This window comes from Mastigoproctus giganteus, chromosome 7 (assembly GCF_048544385.1).
Source record: "Mastigoproctus giganteus isolate SK-2022 chromosome 7, ASM4854438v1, whole genome shotgun sequence".
Lineage (NCBI taxonomy): Eukaryota > Metazoa > Arthropoda > Arachnida > Uropygi > Thelyphonidae > Mastigoproctus > Mastigoproctus giganteus.
The window spans coordinates 101,430,060-101,453,714 of record NC_143581.1 but is presented as its reverse complement, the minus strand read 5'-3'; the positions used below and the strand labels follow the sequence as shown (position 1 = coordinate 101,453,714).

The following is a 23,655-nucleotide window of genomic DNA, read 5'->3' as shown; positions in this document are numbered from 1 at the left end:
AAACCACAGCACTTTCACTACTTTGTGCACGTTGCTTTTGCTGCTCTAGTCTGGGGCATGATTTCCATTTAAATATGTAGGCATCCTATTCGACTTCTTTATTAAGTAGTAGGTTAATGTTGTAAAGAGTTTCTAAGGATGAAATATTAATAAGATTTATAAATTTAATTGATTAATTGCGAATACTATACTAAGCTAACAGATTCTTAATACAGTGCTACGTATTACACTATCTAGTTTTATGTTACACCTAACGCTATCAAGTTCGAGATATACATTATGCTGTTTTGTATGGATCTACAATGATCTACAACGGCAGCAAGTATCCGAAGAGTACAAGTTTTACTGATGCTAAATAATAATCCCAAAAATCTCTATCTAAATTCAAAATTAAACAGAGGATCGTAATTAGGAATATAAAGCTACTTCTAAAAAATAAATTAATATGCCAATTAATGGCAATAATTTAAGAAAAACTTCTATTAGCTGGAGCTGTAAAAACTTTGTCCGTGCAGAGCTGCTCTCCTTCCCACCACCATACTGGCAGAATGGACAAATATAACTGTAAAATTAAATAGATGAAATAAAATATATATCCATAATAACACACACAGACCTGTAATAAAAGACTATAAATCCGCATCAAATTTCTTGGTGAAAAAGAGAAAATAGAATCCAACACTTTTTGGTAATTTCCAGATAACTTTTTGGATTATCAAATAACTAACAATAGGCAAAATTCTACTGAATATCAAGATTATTTGGGGGTGGGGGAGACACTTGAAACAGGAACTGGACATGATATTGCCAAGGGGAATGTCTTTGTGTATGTGCGATGTAAGGAGTGTGAAAAAATCAGGCGCCAACTCAGCACTGTTATGGGCCTATACGAGAGCTTGAAGGATGGGGTGGATGCCTTCGAAGGGGTTTTTTTTTTTTTTTTTTTATGAAAATCCCAAACACAAGAGGTATTAGAACCTATAGTAATTAGTACCGTGCTTGGCTTGGAGGTTGAGAAGACGAAAGAAGATATTTGTTGACATTAGACTTGAACTTCTGTACACTGTAATTTTCAGGAAATACGTACGAAGGAGGGTTGTTCCAGAAAAGAGCAGTTGAATGAATATACGAGAAAGATGAAAAGTTGGTTCTCTGAATTTGAAGTTGGAGAGTAAATGGATGTTGGCTGATGCTGGCACATGTTCAGAATGTTTTGAAAAAGAGAGCAGGAATTATAGAAGCCAATTCAGAAGAACAGTGCCCATGGAAGTATCTGTAGAAAAGGCATGCAGCAGAAACAGTACATCTATGAGACAGCGAGTGGAGAGACTCTGTTTAAGAGGAGTCATTAATTAATCTAACTGCCCTCTTCTGAATGGAATCTAGAAGCCTGAGAGAGGTTTTCTGGGCACCACCCCAGAAATGTGGGAAAAATATTCCATGGTAGGGCGGATTTGCGATTCGTACAGAGTGAACAGCTGTTTGGAAGAAAAGTAATGCCGAGAGGGAAAGAGAAAACTAAGTTTTTTAGTTGCTTATGCCAAGTAAGAGATTAATTTGTAATGTGCTTGAGCCAAGAGAGATTAAAAGTCAGGGTAATCCCCAAAAGAGAAATATCATTTGGCCTAGAAATTGGAGTGGCACCAAAGATAAGCATAGGAGCAGAAGAATCTTCTTTGCGAGATATAAGACAAGACTGAGTTTTAGAAGGATTGAAATCAACTAAGTTGTCTTTGCCCCACTGGAAAATTACCTGGAGATCAGCATTTAAAGAATTGGTAGCGGATATTCAAGAGTCGAAGATGATTGAGCAGGGCAAGGTTTCTCAAAATGGAAAGTGGGTGGAATGCAACGTGCTATCATCGGCAAAATGGATAGGATATCCTGTCGATATCCTATGTCGACAGGAAATCCTATGGATAGGATTTCCTGTCGATGGAAGAAGATCATTAATATACAAGAGGAAAAGAGTGGGAAAAAGAACTGAACCCCTTGGGGGACACCAGCATTAGTGGAAAAGTTAGAGAGCCATCTACCATCACCCTCAGTGAGCGATCAGAGAGAAAACTGGATAACCAATTGCAAAAAACAGTTGGCAAACCATAAGATGGAAGCTAGTTTAGGAAACCTTTATGCCAAACACGATTGAAAGCCTTTGAGATATCAAGAGCAATTGCTTGTTTTCCCCGAACTTTCCCATTAAATTTGCCCATAAATAGGTAACATAAGCCAGAATATCTCCAGTGGATCGACACTGACGAAAACCATACTGGCGATCATTGATCAGACGAAAGGTTTCTAGGTAGTTTAAGAGTTGGTGGTTAATTGATTTCTTCATTACTTTAAAAAGAGTAGAAGTAATTGCAATGGGATGATAACTGGATGGGAGAGACTTGTCACCCTTTTTAGGAACTGGTTGGATATGAGCAAATTTCCAAGCAGGAGGAAAAACACCTTTCGAATAAGAAAGTGAAAAAAGGTGGCAAAGAACAGGAGTAATTTCAGGAGCACAGGTTTTGAGAACAAGTGGAGAAATACCATTAAGACCTGGAGCTTTCTTAGCATCAAGATTCATCAAAATCCTTCTGACATCCTTTTGACAGAAGATCACAGGAGGCATTGAATGGAGTGTGCTGGAAAAGGTGGGAGGTGTTTTACCAAGATCATTGATATAGGAATTGGAAGAAAAATAGAATGCCAGCAGGTCAGCTTTATCCTTGGCTGAAGTGACAACAGAACCATCTGGTTTTGACAGAAGTGGGAGCAGAGAAGGGCAAAAGTTGCGGTCACTAGCTTTGGCAAGAGACCAGAATGCTCGGCTACCATTAGGGCAAGAAGCAAGTTTTCTGCTCTTAGCCTGTTCAAAATCTAGTTTGGACTGATTAATAAAAATGCTTTACAATTGTTGCGAGCTTGGTGTAGGCAGAAAATGAGTCTGAAGATTTGGAAACAAGCCAATTACGATATGCAATGTTCTTCTCTTTAACAGTTTTAGCACATTAATTGGAAAACCTAGGTTTAGATAAAGGATGAGATTTTAAAGTGGAGTGTGGAATAAAGGATTCCATTCCTGCAAGAATAATTTAACTGACACGATCTGAGCAAACGGTGACATCAGAAGTTTTGAAACAGTAATCCGGCCAAGAAAAAGAAGAAAAGAAATCTAGCAGGTCATCCCATTTTGCATTCTTGTAATGCCAAACAATGCGAGGTTGGGAATAGCCACGAAATAAAGGCTCCATTGTAGAAGAGATAATCACCAAGTTGTGATCTGATGTGCCTAAAGGACCACTCACTTCAACCGTGTACTTAGAAGTGTTGTTTGTGAGAAAAAGACCAAGCGTGTTTAATTGCAAAAGCTTCAGCATCTCGACCAGCTGGGTCGGTGTGGCTAGAAAATGGAAGCCAGCTGGAGTTGTGAACATTAAAATCAACAAGGAAAATTACCTCACTGTTAGTAAAGTTGGACTGGACAAAGTCAGTCAAGTTGCAAAGAGAGGAAGTCAAAGTGCTCCAAGTGATTAGTGTAGTTAGGAGAACGATAGAGACAACAGACGAATTTGATGACACAGAGATAGATTTTAAGCCAGAGAAGATTGAAACGAGGAAATTCCAAATTACCAAATCTCTGACTGGGAATATCGGAATGGACATATGCGCGAGCACCACCTTTGAGGTGAAAGGAATCATACAGCGAGTAATTTGGGCAACTGAGATGAGCAGTGGTCAAATCAACTGATAACTGAGATTCTGTCAGAAAAAGTACACGGGATTTGGCAGGCTGCAAGTGGAAATGGACATCGTTGAGATTAGAATTGAGCCCACGTATATTTGTGAAATGAACTCGGAAGTGTTTGGGAGGTTTAGATCTTTTCGCACATAAGCTTACTCTATTAGTTTGACAATTCATGGTGTATTCGATAGTAAGAAAAAGTGGGGGTGATGTGCTGTATGAAGTAATGAAATTTTTGGATATGGCGTACACGTGTTAAGAATATACCCAGATCCTTGACATAACGTGGCCTCGACAATGCCCCTCGCATACACACTACTCGAACTCCCTCAATTCACTATCTGGCAGAGTAGAGGTAGCAAGATTATACACTAGCTGATCCGGACACCTCCTAAAGAGTTACCAATAGGTTCGGTCCGATGTACTAACTAGCAGCCAGTCTGCAAATACCGTTTTAGAACTGTACCCTCAAAATGTAAGGAAGATTGGATCTTGCCATGATCTTCATCATAACCTCAAAAGTCATCAGTCATACTGCATAATGGAAGAGATGGGGAAAAGTTGACCGAAACTTAGCTCTGGAGACTAACTCAAGTTAATAACGTAGCTTAATTTTTCGTTACTCACCTTTTGTATAATCTGCAGTTGATGCTTAGGATAGGATGGATACTAATATGAGTTTAAATTGGGATTAGTATGGATAAATTTAATTTTGAAACAGAGTTAAGCCGACCGGGCTAGCCGAGTGGGTAAAGTACCTGCCCGGCAACCCAAAGGTCGCGGGTTCGATTCCCGCCTCGGGCTTGGATCAGAGTACTGCAAAAACCTTGGGAGGTGCAATATGGCCACAGAAGCCGATGCGCCAACAACTACCAAATCAAAAAAAAAAAAAAAAAAAGAGAGTTAAAATATGCCCAAGGAAATAGAAGTGCACATCTTCGTCCTTGGTTGTCATAGAATTAAAGGTTGAAAATGATTGAAATTATATCTGTAAACCGAGGAGGCCAATAGCCGTAACGAATTGGCTTTCCCTGTTAACATCTTCAGTTTGCGATAGTGAGAAGAAAGTGAAACGCGTGTATTTAAAGGACTCTATGTTCCTGTGATGCTCTTTGATACATTTGGGAATCTCAGGTGTGTCAGATTCCAAACCAGAGAGAGGTTATAGGGTAATTTGGCATTTATTACGTTAAAATTAAAATGATGGCGAAACCATTCTATAATGGGGGCTTCGTACTGAAAAATTTTAAAACTAGACTTCAATTTAATAATGGGGATGGCTGAATCAACTAAAGGGGTGTGATTATGGGATTGTACATGTAATGTGAGTTCTGTGTTTGATTGTCCTGTTCTAAAGCTATTGATAATACACTAGTGTATTTTATGTTGTTGTGAAGCCGTATTTAGAGGTGGTGCTACCAATGTAGTATACATTGCAGTTTTGTTGGCATTTGATTAAATAGACAATGTTATTCATGTCACAGATTTGATATTTATGTGTATCTTTATATGAATTAAACATTGATCCCAGTTTATTATATGCTGAAAATGTGAGTGATGTCAGTACCGGCAAATACTCGACGCAATTTTCCGGCAAGATTACTGTGGTAAGGAAGAACAATATGTATGTTACTGCATGTAATGTGTTTGGATGGTTTTTTGATATTATTTTGGGTGGTGGAAATAGTTTGTTGAATTAACTGAAAAGGGTATTTCCTGGATATGAATTTTTCTGTAAGGTATTGAAGTTCGTTGGATAGGTCATTTTGTGTGGAACTGCATTTGATAGCGTTATAAATTTGGTTGTAGAGGATGGCTTTTTTTATATACTAAGTGGATGGTGTGACTCAAAATATAAGTATTTTCCAATGTGGGTGTTTTTCCTGAAAATTCTAGTTCTGAGTTTGGTGTCCATTTTGTATATGGTAAGTTTGAGGAAATTAATTTGTCTGTTTTCTTCTATTTCAATAGTATATTTTAATCTGTTGTGTATTGAATTAAATTTAATGAAAAGTTTATCAATTATGGTTTTGTCCCCTATTATAAGGATATCATCTGCATATCGTGCATATAATTTGATCTCTAAAGGGAAAGGTTGTAATATTTGAAACTCTATGGAGGCTAGGTAAATTTCGGATGGGGGGGGGGGCTGAAATTCCCAATCCCATGGGTAAACCGAATATCTGTTGGTATATCTGATTGTGGAACCGGAAATATCTGGCATCTAATAGAAGTGATGTGAGTTCTAGTATACTATTGATTGAGAGAGAGGTGCAATTGGTTAAGGTCCTGTCTTCTATTAGGAAATTTCGTAAGGCTTGTAGAGTGGATGGCAACTGTACGTTGGTTTATAAAGAGACTATATCGAAAGATGCTAAAATGTCTTTGTTGGAGATTGTAATTGAACTTATTTTTTCAAATGCTTGGATGGTATTATTAACTTTATATTTTGAAAATCTTGTAAGGGGGGAAATGATCTTTACTAGAAAGGAGGATAAATTGGCGAAAGCTGATTTGTTGAAGGAGATTATTGGTCTTAATGGATGGTTGGGTTTGTGTAGTTTGGTGATACCAAAGATGTGAGGAAGGATGTTATTTCGTATACCGGTTTGTTGTAAAGTATGTAAGTTAATTTCTTTATTTCCTCTTAATTTCCTTTCGATATAGTCTCTTTATACACCAACGTACACTTGCCATCCACTCTACAAGCCTTACGAAATTTCCTAATGGAAGACAGGACCTTAACCAATCGCACCTCTCTCTCAATCAATAGTATACTAGAACTCACATCACTTATATTAGACGCCAGATATTTCCGGTTCCACAATCAGATATACCAACAGATATTTGGTTTACCCATAGGATTGGGAATTTCAGCCCCCCCCCCATCTGAAATTTACCTAGCCTCCATAGAGAATCAAATATTACAACCTTTCCCTTCAGAGATCAAATTAAATGCACCATATGCAGATGATATCCTTATAATAGGGGACAAAACCATAATTAATAAACTTTTCATTAAATTTAATTGAAACTATATCTGTAAACCGAGGAGGCCAATAGCCTCCTCGGTTTACAGATATAGTTTCAATCATTTTCAACCTTAAATTCTATGACTACCAAGGACGAAGATGTGCACTTCTATTTCCTTGGGCATATTTTAACTCTGTTCAAAACTAAATTTAACCAAACTAATCCCAATTTAAACTCAAATTAGTATCCATCCTATCCTAAGCATCAACTGCAGATTATACAAAAGGTGAGTATCGTAAAATTAAGCTACACTATTAACTTGAGTCAATCTAAATCTGTATCTTAAGAAATTCTGCAAATCATTTCTGGAGACTGAATATTGGGTTCCACCACTTCAAGCCTCCAATAAGCAAAGTGGTGTTATTTCACTGGTTGAGAAGAGTCATCTACCACCTAGTATTGCCTGGTAACACAGAGGGGTGGCATTCCTCCATGTGGTGTGGGCGCCACACCTCGACCCCTGCTTACATTGGTTCACACCTGGGTGGTCATCCAGAGTGTCCATGAGCATGGAGGTTATACCCAGGGTTACTAATAGTCCCACCATCGTGAAGGTGCAAGCAGAGGATTTGGCTGTCACAGACCATCCGGACTTCACTGAAATTGGGTCCACTTGACTTGAGTGTCACCTGAATATCAGTTCCATCAGTGTTTTAGACTCCCAGGTAGCAAGTACAGCTTGTCTGGCATATCTGAGAGAATGTCTATGACAACCTTAACTATGATGACCATAACACTATAACACTCACTATAACACAGTTTTCAATTAAAGTTTAAGTCAAATTTACTGTACATATTAAAAGTCATTCAATAGCCTAGAGAGTTACTATACATATATGCTTGAGAGTTTAAAATAGACCTCCCTTTAACAAGCCCTCCACTTTGTGGAGGGCTTGTTAAAGGGAGATCTAGTCTGACCAATTTGATTGGATACTATGATCTGGTCACAAAGGAACTGAATGCCAAAAATAATTTTGATATCATATACTTGGATTTCAGAAAAGCTTGTGATACTCTTATAAATGTAAGACTGCTGTACAGATTGGAGAGATGTGGATTTAAGGGTAAGTTGCTACAATGGATAAAGGGATGGTTTGAGTGGAAGATGACAGAGAGTAGTGATCAATTGGCACTGCTCTTCATGGACAAATGTTATTAGTGAAGTTCCCCAGGGTTCGGCGTTGGGGGCCATTGTTGTTTTTTTTACTTATCAATGATATTGATGAAGGTATATCAGGTTTAATGTCCAAGTTTGCAGATGATACAAAGGTTGGCAGGGTTGTTTACGACAGTAAAGACAGTATGCTACTCCAACTGGATCTAGATAAGTTGGGCAAATGGGCTCAGAAGTGGCAACTGAAGTTTAAAATTGACAAATGCAAAGTACTGCATATGGGTAGTAATAACCGAAGAGAAATGTACAGTCAGTCCTCGTATAGCACGATAGTTGTGTTCCTAGAAACCCTCGTGCAATATAAACAACAGGCCCTATGGGAAAAATAGGGTTAGGTGCCGACCACCCAAGATTGAACACACATTTGTAACCAAACACAATAAATAATCATAATAAAATACATTAGTATTTTATTACGTAATAAAATATTGCTAATGCTTTTGCTTCTATCGTAAGCAAACTTGGGGTGTGTTTTTTTTTTTTTTTTTTTTTTCCTATCCAAACAGATGACAGCTGTTCCATCTCTTCCAATTCTTTGTGTCTTAATCTAATGGATTTTAATTACACTTTGAGTTGTTCCTGCTATGAAAGTTGTTTTTATTTTCTCTGCATTCTTTATAATTCTTGGCGTTGCCTCATTTAGGTCTGTTTCATGTGCAATATCACATGGTCTTTCATTTCACTCAAAATGTTTCGCAATTTCGTATTTTTTCTCTATTGACAGAGGCGGACTGGCCATAAGCCTTACCGAGGAAACCCTGGTGGGCCAGAGGCCAGTGTGATTTTGGCCATAAACCATAGTATGAGGCCACTATAAATTTTCCCAAGTAAGAATTTTTGATCCAGTCCGCCTCTGTTTATCAATATTGCTTTTCTTTTTCTCTCTGAATCTGCAGTGTCTTCACCAGGACACTTCCTTTTCACACCTTTTAAGTATTTTACTAATTGTTAGGGAATAAAGCACAATTACAAAACGAGGAGGCATGCTTGATACACATAAACAAAGCTGCACGTGTGTAGCATCTGAATAAACAACACCGTAAAGGCAGAGATACACTATTAACACCTCACATTTTACTAAAGCAAATTTCTATGGGTTACTACCAGAAAATAATAAAAACAATTTCCAGTTGCGTTTCTGCTAGTGAAATCTGTTATAAACTGGTAGTAAACTCGATCTAATTGCATTTGCGATTATACCGAAAGCTGGAATTGTGTTGGTTTTTACGTTATTATGGTGAAATGTGTTTCCCCTTCACTGATATAAAAAACATAAATACATTTTCCGAATCTTCTCTTCATTCCTATCGTGTTGCATTCGGTTGGGGTGACTCCGCGTTTGGCTGCCATTTCTTGTAACCACAAAGGCTAATTGTGCATAAGCGAATTCGGTTTGTGTTATATAAGATATAGTTCCCCTATTTATAAATCGTGTATGATTGAATTCGTGTAAACACTTGTTATACGAGGACTGACTGTACCAACAGTGTGGTACTACACTCAGGGAAGTGGAAAGTGAAAAAGACCTGGAGGTAATTGTGCAGTCAAATATGAACTTCACTGAGCAGTGCAGACAGTCTGCCAGGGTAGGTCATGGCATCTTATCAATGATATATAGGAATTTTGTTAGCAGGGATAGGGAGCTGATTATCCCATTGTAGAAATGGTCAGACCACACCTAGTACTGTGTACAGGTCTGGAGGTCTCATTTTAGGGAAGGATGGAGAGTTGCTAGAACAAGTACAAAGAAGGGCAACAAGATTGGTGAAGGGAACAAAGGGGGTTGCTCTTACCAAGAAAGGCTTAGGTTCTGCAAATTGCAAAGCCTGGAGAGGAGGCACCTGTGAGGTGATCTGATTGAGGTATATAAGGCCTTGAATGGGTTGAGCGAGCTGAATGCTGATGGGATTCTTCCTCTTGCTCAGATTTAGAACCTGAGAGGGCACAGATTCAAATTGAAGAAAGACGGTTGTCGAATAGATGTACGGCAATTTGCCTTTAGCCAGCATGTAGTTGATTGCTGGAACAGGCTTCAATCTTTTGTTGTGGAAGTTGATAGCTTAAATAAATTTAAGGCTGAGCTGGACAGGATTTGGAACGAATGGTGGGGTGAAATGGGATGGGTTTTTTTTTTTTTTTTTTTCTGATGCTGCATAAGCTTGCTTTCTTGCATCGTATGCCTCTACTAATGCTAATACTACTAGGCATGGATCTAAAGAGTTTACTCACCTTTTGTAATAATTTTGTTTCTTCTGCTAATTTAACCCAAGAATGCAAAAATATGAATGAAATATTTACCATAGGGAAAATAGGAAATGAGTTTATAGAACAAAACTTACATAGATTATAATTCATGCACATTTATTACTGTAGCTTGCACAATTTGGAAATAATTCTCTCATTGTTACAGACAAACCTCCTTTTGCTGCTGGTTTCATTATAATTCCCAGTTGGTATTTGATAGGCTTCTGGTATCCTCATCCCTAGAAACATTGTTCACAATGTATGCAGAATTAAAATATTGACATTATCAATAACCAGTATAGGATCGTTGGTACCTATGATGTCTGTCACGAAATTAATGAGACTGATTTTATAAAAAATTTTCTGCAGCACAACTATAAAGGCTCTCTCCTTCAAAGTAACTTCCCTGGGAAGCTACACAAAACCTCCAGCACTCCTTCCATCCATGGAAGCTGCATATAAAGTCTTCTGTGAGGTCCTTTAATGTATTGGTTATGGCTCTCTGGCTGTCAGTCATTCCAAAATGTTGTCCTCTGAGATGATTCTTTATCTTTGAAAAAAGAAAAAATCACATGGAACAGATCTGGAGAATGTGTTAACTGTGGGAGCATGGGAATGTTTTTGGTGGTCCAGAACTTCATAACAGATATTGCACAGTGGCAGGGTGCATTGTCATAATGCAAAATCCAGATTTTGGTCTTTTCAAGTCGAATCAAATGCAGAACTCATTTCCATAGCTATTCAAGGACTTCTCTATAAAAAGTTTGGTTGACTTCATTTGAATCAAGGTAAAATTACCTTGAGGCACAAACTCTTCGTGTAGCACTCCACACTGATCAAAACAATAATAGATGAACATTGAATTGATTCTGGATTTGCTTATTCAGGCGTGGTGAATTTGTGGCATGCCATTCTTCAGTCTGCCATGTTTCTGGATCATACTTAAAAATCCATGTTTCATGAACTGTTATCACTTCTGAAGGAACTCTGGCTCAGTTTGAACACAGTCGAGGTAGATACTTTTCCTATTTTGCTTCTGTTCTTCAGAGATTTTTCTTTTTTGGTATTATTTTTGCACAGATTTTGCTCATTCCAAATGCTCTGCTATGGACAGCTTCTTGATGACTCGTGTTCAATTCACCTGCTATGAATCTCATGGTTTCCCACTGGTCAGACAATCTGAGCCCTTACCCTGTCCACATTCTCTGTTGTTACCAAGACGTACGTGTGTGTGTGTGTGGGGTTCTTCTTCAACAGCTCTACATACTTCCCAAAAGGCCTTGTGCAATCGGGAAAACTTGGGCTCTGGGTAAAATTTGATCTCCATAAGCACTTTTCAACTTTTTGTATTCTTCCATTCTGTTTTTTGAGACACCCAGACAACAAACACCCAGTTGCTTACTTCACGATGACTCGACACACACTGAATGCAATGAGATGCGACTACCCTTGTTGTATAGAGGGGTTCAGCCTACAATACGTGTGCACACAATGCTGCCACATCACATTTTGTAAAATCACTGTCATTAATTTTGTGACTTGCCTCATATGTGCCAGTCATATCAATAGGACCCATATGGTTCATCCTTTTCCTTCTATTGCTAACATAAATAAAGAAAAGTATTTCCCTTTAATCAGAAGTTGTATTTTACATGGTTTTCTTTTCTGCTAATCTTATTATTTTTATAATTCTCTCTATTTAATTATTCTTATAATTCTCTCTGATTTCTTAAAATTCTTTTATTAGACTAAAAGAAAATCAGCAGGAACTAGAGGAATTTCAAGAAAGTAGTAGAGAATTAGAAGCAGAATTAGAAGCACAGTTGGAACAAGCAGAAGGGCGCAGCAAAGAGCTTCGTGCTCTTACAAGCCGTTTGCAAGCGGAATGTGAAACTCTACAGGTATATTTATTATGATGTATGCTTATTGTATTTGAGGATGGTAATGTTGCACTTAATATACAATTTAATTATGAGCAACGTGATTGTATAATTACCATTTAATATTTATTGGCTGTAGTGATTGTGAATGGTTGTTAGCCTTTAAGAATAGCAATAATAGCACGTCTAACATTATTGTTCTTTGTTACTGCTGCGACCCCTTTTTTCCCTTGCACTTCATTAAGTTGCTATAGCTTGTCTGCTGTCAAACAGAATAAAGCAAATGATACCTTATTTTCCTTGACTAGTATTAAGGAATTATGGTACGCAAATTTCTTAGATCCTTGCCCCATATTTCCCTCCCTCCAGAAATTAAAATGTCGAACAATGGCAATCATTAATATGCCACACCCAGCAATCAATGTCTGTGGATGTAAATAATGGAGATCCCATAGTGCTGTCCATTCACCCTCAAAATCTAGTAATTGCCCTGACAGAGTATACACAGGTATCCAGTAAGGAATCTAATTCCCACACAAACAACAACAAACTTGTTGCTCAAAACATCAAAGGCAAATATTGTTGGGATATCAGAGACGTGGTGTCACACAGATATAAGGGATGCAGAACTGCAATTTGGGGAGTACAACGTCTACAGAAAGGATAGACAGGATGGGAAGGGGGGAGGGGTTATGCTATTAGTTAAGAAACACATAAAAACCAAGGAAGTGAAGCCAGTCGACATCACTGGACAGTGCAGTGTTGAGTCAGTTTGGTGTGACATGAGCATTGGGAGATCAAAATTGAGAGTAGGAGTGTGCTATAGGCCTAATGACTCTGATGAGTATAATAAGAAACTGTACAGGGAAATAGTGGGCCACTAAAACAGAGAGTCTTATAATGGGAGATTTTAATTTCCCAGATATTGACTGGAATTTGGGGGCTGGTCACTCACACACTAGCAGGGCTTTTGTGGATTTATTGGATGATTGTTTTCTACATCAGCATGTTCAGGAGGCAACTAGAGGGAGTAATACTCTTGATTTGATTATCAGCAGTGATTCTTCATGCATTAAGAATCTGCAGATAAATGAACCACTAGGTGGCAGTGATCACAGTGTGCTGAAGTGGGATTTACTCAAAGAGGTAACTACCATTAGGGGTAAAGGAAGGGTTATTGCTTCCGTAAAGGCGACTACGATGGACTGAGACAGTATTTAAATTCTATACAGTGGGACCAACTGATGATGTTACCAACAGCAAATTCAAAATGGAAAGCATTCAAAGAACTTATCTTGGAAGCTACTAGGCTTTACATACCAATTAAGAAATATTGTTCAAGGTTTAGGCCAAAATGGATGTCAGATGAACTAATGAGGCATATGGCAGAGAAGAAAAATGCATGGGATACTTACAAATTAACACATGACACAGAAGCCTATGATAGATACAAGTTGATATGCAACCAAGATACAAAGGAGGTTAGGCAGGCGAAGGCAGATTACGAGAAATCCTTGGCAAGGGATGCAAAGAAAAACAGCAAAGAGTTCTTTACTTATGTAAACTCTAGAAGGAAGGGGATGAATCAGATTGGTCCACTTGATATTGATGGGTCAACTGTTGATGATCCTGCTCAGGTAGCTAACAAACTAAATGAATATTTTGCATCGATATTCACACATGAGGAGTTATTCAGCGAGGGGAATGCCAGAGGTGTATTCAACTCTAGCAGTAAGCTACAGAATCTTGAAATAACTGGGAGTAAAGTGGAGGAGAAACTGTTGAAGATAAACACAAGAAAGGCACCCGGGGTGGATGGGATCTATCCAGTTATATTAAAGGAGGCAGCAAAGGAAGTAAGCAAACCCTTAGCCATAATTATGAGAGCTTCCTTGGACTCAGGGGAGGTACCCATAGACTGGAAATGTGCAAATGTGACCCCAATTCACAAAGGAGGATCAAAGGCTGACACAAGTAATTATAGACCTGTGAGCTTAACTTCTGTTCCAGGAAAATTAATGGAGGCACTGGTTAAAGAAGCACTGCAGGATCATTTAGACAAGACTTCAGCTATAACTCGGACACAGCATGGTTTTGTTAAGGGGAAGTCTTGCCTGACCAATTTGATTGGATACTATGATGCAGTCACAAAAGAACTGGATGCAGGGAATAGCTTTGATATTATATACTTGGATCTTAGAAAGGCTTTTGATACTGTTGCACATGGAAGACTGCTACACAAATTGGAGCAGTGTGACATTGGAGGCAAATTGCTGCTATGGGTAAAGGGGTGGTTGAGGGGGAGAAGACAGAGAGTGGTAATCAATGGACACTGCTCATCGTGGACTAATGTTATTAGTGGAGTCCCTCAGGGCTCAGGGTTGGGTCCATTATTGTTTTCTGTATTTATAAATGATATTGATGATGGTATATCAAGCTTAATGTCCAAGTTTGCAGACAATACAAAGGTTGGCAGGGTTGTCAAGGACACTACTGACACTATGCTGCTGCAACAGGATCTGGAAAGGTTGAGCAGATGGGCTGAGAGGTGGCAAATGAAGTTTAACATTGACAAATGTAAAGTACTACACATGGGAAACAGCAACCCCAGAGCAACGTATCAACTCTGTGGTACTACACTGACAGTGGTAGAGAATGAAGGGAACTTGGGGGGTGGTTGTGCAGGCAGATATGAAGTTCTCTGAGCAGTGCAGACGGGCTGCAAGAGTAGCTCATAGAGTATTGTCAATGATATACAGGAATTTTTCCAACAGGGATAAGGAGGTGATTATTCCCTTGTATAAGGCAATGGTCAGGCCACACCTAGAGTACTGTATACAGGTCTGGAGGCCTCATTTCAAGAAGGATGTAGAGCTGCTGGAACGAGTACAGAGAAGGGCAACAAGATTAGTGAATGGAACAAAGGGGTGCTCTTACGAAAAAAGGCTTAAGTTTTGCAAATTACAGTGTCTGGAGACTAGGCACCAGCGAGGTGATCTGATAGAGGTGTATAAAGCCTTGAATGGTTTGAGCATGCTCAGTGCTGATGAGATTCTTCCTCTAGCTCAGAATAATCACCTGAGAGGGCATAAATTCAAATTGAGGAAAGACAGATGTAGGATAGACGTGCGGAAATTTGCCTTTAGCCAGCGGGTAGTTGTTTGGTGGAACAGACTTCCATCCCTTGTAGTGGAGGTTGATAGCCTAAATAAGTTTAAGGCTCAGCTGGACAGGTATTTTGAACGAACAGAGGGGTGATGTGGAAGTGGGTTTCTTTTTTTTTTTTTTTTTTGGCTGATGCTGCATAAGCTTGCTTTCTTGCATCAAATGCCTCTACTAATGCTAAATAAATATGTTGCCTGTGTCAGACCAAAAGGCCTGAATGTCAGACCTCTTCCGGATAGCAAAATTTTCCGGATAATCAGACCTAAGTTAAAATTAAATAAATTCTGTTATATTGTACTAAGGTAAAATAAAAAGATTTTAAATAGTGTGGAAAAAAAGGAATTTATTTAATTTAAACAATAATAATACTAACTTATACATAAAAATTTGCTGATTTACATATGTATGTAAATTCGGATAGGTATTTTACTGCAAATTTTATGTGGAAAAAAATTTAAATAAATTTTTAAAATGTTAGATCATATTTTGTTTTGTTTGTTGTGACTTTTTTTTTTTTTTTTTTTTTTTTTGCTGCAAAAACTGTCAAGCTCCTTAATAACAATATCAATTTGATTATATTCTTCCTGGTTTTCTGCCCATTTCAGTGTTGTTTCCTGTGGCAGACCAAACAACTGATTGATGTAGCCTTAGCCAATTGAGCATATAGTGGTCCACCTTGCAACAGTGGCTTCCACAGATGTAAAAGATAAGCTGTTGTCCTCTGAGATGGAAAAAAAAAAAATCCACCATTCATTATTGTTTCTGGTAGCAGTGCGTGCATTTGAGGATTGAATAGGTTCTGATACCAGGTATAGAAGTATCCCAGCCCAACTGGCCCTCAGAACTGAAAGAATGCTAGACCAGGGAACATCAGTGGGCCATGATTGGGTGTAGGGGAGGAACCTATGTGGGGGTAAAGGTCTAGCTAATTGGGTGATGAAATGGTTTTAGCTGCTGTTGCTGCAGGGTTGGCAAGACAAAGCATTTGGTACATGTTTTGTTGCCTAAAGCAGATTGGGGGTTGCACAAGCATATACCCTTTCATGGGTTAAACACAGAAAGGGAGAGGGAAAATAATATTTTGCTAAGATTTTACTGAGAAAAATTGGATTAAAGGTCCAAAAAGGTAAAATAGGATGGGAAATCTAGCTTATTTAAATGATTCATGTCTCCTATTTCTGGAGAATGGATAACTTATAATTGTGATGAAGAGACCAAGAGAACCCAATCCCTGGATGATACCATTTCTCAGTTCTACTATATCGTTGGAAAGCTAATTCAAAGGTCAAGTGTGATTAATTTAATTTGTTACAGTACTTATGGCATTACTATTTTGTCAAATTATATTTTGTACTTTATTGCTTTTTATAATCCTGTTACATCCCTTATAGCTACTTAAACATGGTTTTCCCTATGATCTGCAACTGCTGGTGGATTTTGCACTTACAGGATTATGAGTACTCTAGAGGATATTGTTATCATGTTGTTTTGGCTGACAATAAGTAAGTGTCTAATTCCTTTTTGATTACTTTCCTAATCCCCCAACCACAGAAATTGTGGAAGATAATTTATTGCATTGATCAATCATTTGTTGGTCAAAGGTATATTTCTTATGATTCAGTTTGTTGGCTCCTTCCCCTTCAGTTTGAATTTATATCCTGTAGGCTTTGTATGCCTTAACAGCAAGAATAATGCTGCTTCTGTTTATGTCACACATCACCCCTAGAACATTATACACCTCAGTCAGATCTCCCTCATCACATACCTCATTTCCAGTCTTTGTGCCAACTGCACCTTCAGTGTCTTCCATTAGAAGTGTCTGTTATGCTCCTTACCAGTCTGGGTACCCTTCTTTGGTCCATTTCAGAAATTGCTGTTACTTTTATCATATACAGCCTCTTAGTGCAGTTTCACCATTGACTGACTTATATCTTACATACCAGCATGAAATTCTGCTTGTTATTATCACTGCTTCCTAAGTCCTGACCACCTTTATCCCCCCCCTCAAATCTTTAGGTTTTCCCATTGGTGTAAGACTATACAGTAGTAGCATTAAACTGTAATTGCTATTCCACTGCCCATTTGCATTCAAATAATTTTGAAGTAGCACATCCTAGCTCCACTCTCCCCACCTTTATGACATCAGAAATTTTTCTGGTGTGTCCTGAATAACGAATAACTTCATCCATGTTATTTACGGATATCTGAAATAAAAGCAGCCCCAGAACTGAATCCTGAGAGACCTCCATGGGCAACTCTAGATCACATTATATTTACCTTACAAAATAAATTCCCTTTATCAATGTTGCAGACTATGCAGAAAAATATCTCATCCCCCTAATCCTTGGAGAATCACTCTTGGAGAAGACTGGAGTTAATTGGCAAGGCTTTCATTGTGTACTTGCTGAGGTTTAAGTAGAATTGTAGATATAGTTGCACTTTTGCCTAACCTCAGCTTATTTGCAACACAACCTATATTTTTCAAACAAGTTTTCATTCTGTCTGTGTTTGAAGTTGCTTGTTTTCACATAAACTGAGCAGTTAGTAACATTTTTCAATTTTTACATCAAACAGAATCTTTTTAACTATATTTTATTTTTATTCCAAAAATTATTGCTAATTTCCTTTATAGTTTAGTTGCTCATTAAGTCTACCTTTTTTTTTTTTTTTTTTTTTTTTTGGAACCAGTGCATTCTGCATTTGACTAACCATCCCTGGAATCAGATGCAGGAGAGAATACCTTGACATAGCACTAGACACCTAAGTCACTACTAAGCTCTGAATTTGTTTTTCTTCAGAACATTGAATGCCTTCTCAATGACTGAGTCTCTTCCTTCATTATGCAATTTAAACTTAACTTTGTCACTTTCCCTACCTGCATAGAGAAATGCATTGTCGTTTGCATCAGAAGAGCCCATCTCTGCTCACAGGTCACAACTACAATAATAAGCCACTAGGCACTCATCAGCTGTTCTTATTTTCATTTTCAAAAGTATTTCTAGCCATATTAGGTAGACTAACTTTTTACTTTAATAATTTTGAAATACGCAAAATTTTTATGTTCACTCATTTTGAGAATAGCATGAAAGCAGATTAAATGAAATACCATTTCTTTTCCCTGGAAATCATATTTTGTTCATTTTACTATTTTAAAAAAAAAAAGAAAAAAGTTTTTATTTACAAACAAATCTCTTCTGTGAATTATCAGCTATGTCCAGTAGTGAAATTCATAAGTATAATTTATGCTCAAAATAATGCAGCAACAAAGTTCTCATTAGAAGCTTTCAATTCAGTACGGTTAGTTCAGTACTGTTCATCAGTCAAGTAATGTGTTACGTTTAAGTGATATAATTTTAAGTACAGTATACTGATATCCAAAAGAAAGTTTACAGTGTGAATTCGGACGCATGATGGAGGGAGAGAGCGACATGGAGGTTGATGATGACCAGGATAAATTTTTAGAAAAGGTGAATGATTCAGATTCTGTTGAGTCTCAACAAACTGCTTCATCACAGAATGTATCATATCTTGAAGATGAAATAAATAAAATTGAAAATGAAATTCTGATGGAGTCCAGAGAAGTAACTGAAACTCCTGATGAAGAATCACAAAATGCAACAGATGAAGAAAAATCCATTGCTGCTCTGAGAAGGAAAGTCTTGTCGTTACAAGCTGAATTAGATGTAATTAACAGTTCTGAAAAGACTATTTTACCTCAACATCCACCACTTCTTGTAGCATTGCTAAAAAAACAGTTAAAAGAACAAGTGGATGGTTTAAAGTCAACTCTGTCCTTTGTTCAGACTGAATGCCGTAAAATAAAAGAACTAAATGAACGGATAGACCGCAACATTGCAGATAATGAGATTATAGTTAAGACAGAAAGGGATGAATTACAAAAGCTAGCCACTTTAGAATCAGAAGTACTGAAAGAAAACATGGCTGACAGCGAGATTCATGAGTTACGAAAGAAGTTAAGAAAACTGAAATTACTGCAGGGCTTAAGAATGAGTCAGTTGAATGATTTTCTTGCCAAGTACTTTCCAACTCCAACCAGGAAAGTCCTTAAGAGAGAAAGAAAAGGTATACCCAGCTTAACCATATCAGACATTGACACAGAAGTAAAATCTTTGGCTGAGATCTTAGAGTTACTGATGAAGACTTGGGAGAGAACACCTAGTAATGCCTGGGTAACAATGGATGATTCATTTCTGCCTTCCTATATTCAGTTACTGACTAAAACCAGGATAGCCGTAAGGCATCCAGAGGATGCTAAATTAATAAAACTTGAACGTTTTCACCTGTATGTTTTTCTGAAAGCATCAGAAAATCCATTATGTTGTTTGTGTATATATTGTATAAAAGTAATATCAGTAAACTAAGGACTGTTTTGTTTTTTTCTATGTTTGATAGCTAATAGAATTTATTTCTAAGGCTATATAGCTTCTGCTATGTTAAATATGTAATTTAATTAGCTTTTTCAGTTTTCACATAGTTCACTAAAAATAAATTATTTTTGTCAATTTTTAATATCAATAAAGAATATTTAAATTCATTTAGTCACACCTCTGTGTGTCCTCCGTAGCCGAGTGGTCATGAGCGGGAGTGCAGTAGCACACGCTCTTTGAGTAAACCGGGGTTCAATCCCCTGACTGCTGAATACGGTCAATCTGCCAACCCGCACTGGACTAGTGTGGCAGATTATGGTCCGTTTCCCTCAACATGAATTGTTGAGGAGGCTTCCATCCTGCAGTGGGTTGATAATGGCTGCACTTGACTTTTTTTTACTTTACTGTGTGTGACTAAACTAGGTTGCTACTTGGTGCATTGGTCTTCTTATGGAGGCACTTTATACAAGCTTCCTTGGTATTGCACTATAAATTAAAGAAAAAAGCACTGCTCGTGTAGAGAAGTATATTGCTTTTTTATTTAAAGTGTATGACACTAACCCAGGCCAAGTTTCAATCCTTTTTTTGGATCTCATTGGTGGGCAAGTAGCCATTGTGAAGATCTGAACAACTCAGTGACTAGATGCATCCACAATATGTGAGATAGTAAGTAAAGTAGACATAATTAAGTGGCAGAAATCTTAAGTTACAACATTTGTCTTAAGCATTTGTCTATACTTATGTGTAATCGAACTGAGTTTGCTGCTGCATCAATCTTATATTGTGGAGGCACTTTGCCACGAGTTGTGTCAATATTGCACTATTCTAAATAAATGCTCTAATGAAAAAGTTTATTGTTTTTTATTTAAAGTGAATTGCCATACTGAGATCAAAGTTTCGATCCCTTTTTTTATCTCATTAGCGGGCAGGTAGATATTGTAAAAATCTGCACATTGTAACAACCTATGGTTTTCGCAGCATGTGCAACCCTTCACAATGTGCAAAACCTTTTCGCAATACCTATTTGCCCCAAAAAGCATTGAAATCTGGGTCTGAGTACACTTTTAAATAAAAACAATATACTTCTCCACTGAAACAGTGCTTTTTATTTTGAATAGTGTAATATTGAGACAAAGTTCTTCCACATTATAGGCTCCATGCACTAAGTAACAAACCCAGTTTCCCCATAGCTACATATAGAGATGTATTGTAGATGTTGAGCATAGACACATGCTATGCCCGACATCTACAATAACTTTATATAGCTTTTGTATCTTAAGGTTTTTGTCCCAAACTTAATAAAGACTGTTAATTTTGATCAATGTTGGTTTTTTTTTTTTTTTTTTTTTTTTTTTTTATATATACTAGACTCTCTTTCTACCCCCCCCCCCTCCCAATAACTTACAGCACACAAAAAGCAAAAATTGTGAAATCTTTGTTTCGGCTTATTTTATTATTCAGGCCTGAAAAGACTTGCCATGTCTATTATAACCTGGGGTGGGGGTGTAGGAACTCTCTTTAATATTTCTATACTAAAAATATTTTTGTAATATTTATATATTAAAAATATTTTTGTAGGAAAAGCTAGAAAAAAGTCAACAAGAAAATTATCATCAGATAACTGATTTACAGGAAGAATTGACTCACATAAAAACTGGAAAGGATGATTTAATACAATATGTTAGAGAACTAGAACAAGCAAATGATGACTTGGAAAGGGCAAAAAGGTATGTTTGTTTTCAATAGTTTATAAGAGAATATAAAATGACAGTGAAATAATACTGTTTTTGTAAATCCATTGCCTCATTTTTGTAATTTGCATATAATTTAGTACATGCAAGAAATCTTAGATTGTAATCAGCTATTTTATGTACAACAAAATGTGATGACTAAAAAATGTTTCTATCAACACTGTAATGGACAGAATCCATTATGCAAAGTGTGATTAGCATTAGTAGAGGCATATGATGCAAGAAAACAAGCTTATTCAGCATCAGCCAGAAAAAAAAAAAAAAAAACACACCACTCCCATTTCACCCCTCCGTTCGTTCGAAATACCTGTCCAGTTGAGCCTTAAAGTTGTTTAGGCTATCAACTTCAACAACAAGTGACGGAAGTCGGTTCCACCAACCAACCACCCGCTGGCCAAAGGCAAATTTCCACACATCTATCCGACATCCGTCCTTCCTCAATTTGAATTTATGCCCTCTGAGGTGATTATTTTGAGCAAGATGAAGAATCCCATTGGCATTGAGCATGCTCAAACCATTCAAAGCCTTATACACCTCTATTAGATCACCTCGCCGGTGCCTAGTCTCCGGACTCTGTAATTTGCAAAACTTAAGCCTTTCTTCGTAAGAGAAACCCTTTGTTCCATTCACTAATCTTGTTGCCCTTCTCTGTACCCATTCCAGCAGCTCTACATCCTTCTTGAAATGAGGCCTCCAGACCTGTATACAGTACTCAAGATGTGGCCTTACCATTGCCTTATACAAGGGAATAATCACCTCCTTATCCCTGCTAGAAAAATTCCTGTATATCATTGACAAGACACCATGAGCTACTCTTGCAGCTCGTCTGTGCTGCTCAGAGAACTTCATATCTGCCTGCACAATTACCCCCAGGTCCTTTTCATTCTCCACCACTGTCAGTGTAGTACCGCAGAGTTGATATGTGATTAGCTGTATAAGTTTAAATTGGACTTTCTAGTTATTTTCTTTTGACTACTTTAAAGTAGTTTTATGTATAGAAGAATTAAAAAGAAAAAGACAAAATCCCCATTCAGATTATTATTTTAATAGCACTTGACCTTGCTAATTTGTATTGCATATTTGTCTGTGGAAACTTGTGTCTACAGGTTGATTTACATGTTGTCTAGGTTGAAAAAAACTAATAGCCCATTGGGGGAGCACCCCTATTCCCTCTTTGGCTAACTACCTTAAACAGAAATTGAATATAGACCTCCCCAAATGATGGGGAGACAGAAATGCTTCATGCCAACTTTTAGCTGTCATAGAGGGATGCTGTGTATTATGTTTTTGTCTGGACAGCATTTCTTATGTTTTAGATGCATTACTTTACAAAGCTAGTTACATATGTTGTGTGACTAGCTGCTTAGCAACCAGAGACAGGAATCTCTTCCTGTTTCCTGTCCTTTCCACATTGATGCAGGCCGTATCTATTATCATTCTTGCAGGACCTGACTTCAGTCTGCTCAACACAGAAGAAAAGGCAATTTGGATGCTGGAACAAAAAGAGGGAAGGAAAATTAAGGGATTGAGAGAAATAATACTGCTATTGTAAATCCGTTGTTTTATATATACATGCTCAGCGATCACTGGATTATAACTACCTCATCAGTGAGAAGATGTGTGATATATTTTGAATATCAAATGTAGAATGAACTATGCGACATAGCTCACAGCATATGGTAATTTTTGTGTTTGGTCACAAGTCCGTGATAAAGTTGCAGTTATAGGACATAGTAAAGATATCATGGAGTTTCAAATGGGCATGATTGTGGAAGCCCATGCATTGAGAGCTTCCTATCCGAAACGGCACGTCTTAACAGTTGCTTACAGCTCAGTGTGGTGGTTAAGATATACAAAAAATAATGTCTTTTACAGTCCCATCGGTGGGACTGTAAAAGATTACACAAGGTGGATATGCACGGTAAGTAAAGGGTACAGTGCATTGTATGGTCTCAACAGTAGGTCAATGTGGCAGTTAACATCGCAATACAATATGGGAAATGCAAGAACAGTATCCCAAATGACAGTGCACTGCATGTATGGTGTTTCACAGCAGATGACCCCAGAGATATACCCTCTTCTCACTGATGATTGTCATTGGCAGCTCTAATGCCAACAACATGCTGGTTGGACACTGGAGGACTGTAAACAAGTGTGCTGGTTGGATGAGTCCAAATACCTGATGCAACACACAAATGGATGCGTTTGTATGTGGTGCAAGTAACAAGAGTCCATAGTATGTTTCTCTGGGATGTACACTTAAGGAGGTAAAAAATGAAAAAGACCT

The 23,655-nt window shown here is 37.7% G+C and overlaps 1 protein-coding gene across 1 annotated transcript in view; it reads left to right on the top strand.

Annotated features, from left to right (window-relative positions):
- LOC150083111 (nuclear distribution protein nudE-like 1-A) overlaps window positions 1-23,655 on the top strand; it is a 246,800-nt gene that overhangs the window by 19,446 nt on the left and 203,699 nt on the right. Inside the window, exons 3-4 of the mRNA XM_090378392.1 lie at window positions 11,932-12,085; window positions 21,196-21,344. Of these exons, the coding sequence (XP_090234518.1) occupies window positions 11,932-12,085; window positions 21,196-21,344 (303 nt within the window). The remainder of the gene's footprint in view (window positions 1-11,931; window positions 12,086-21,195; window positions 21,345-23,655) is intronic.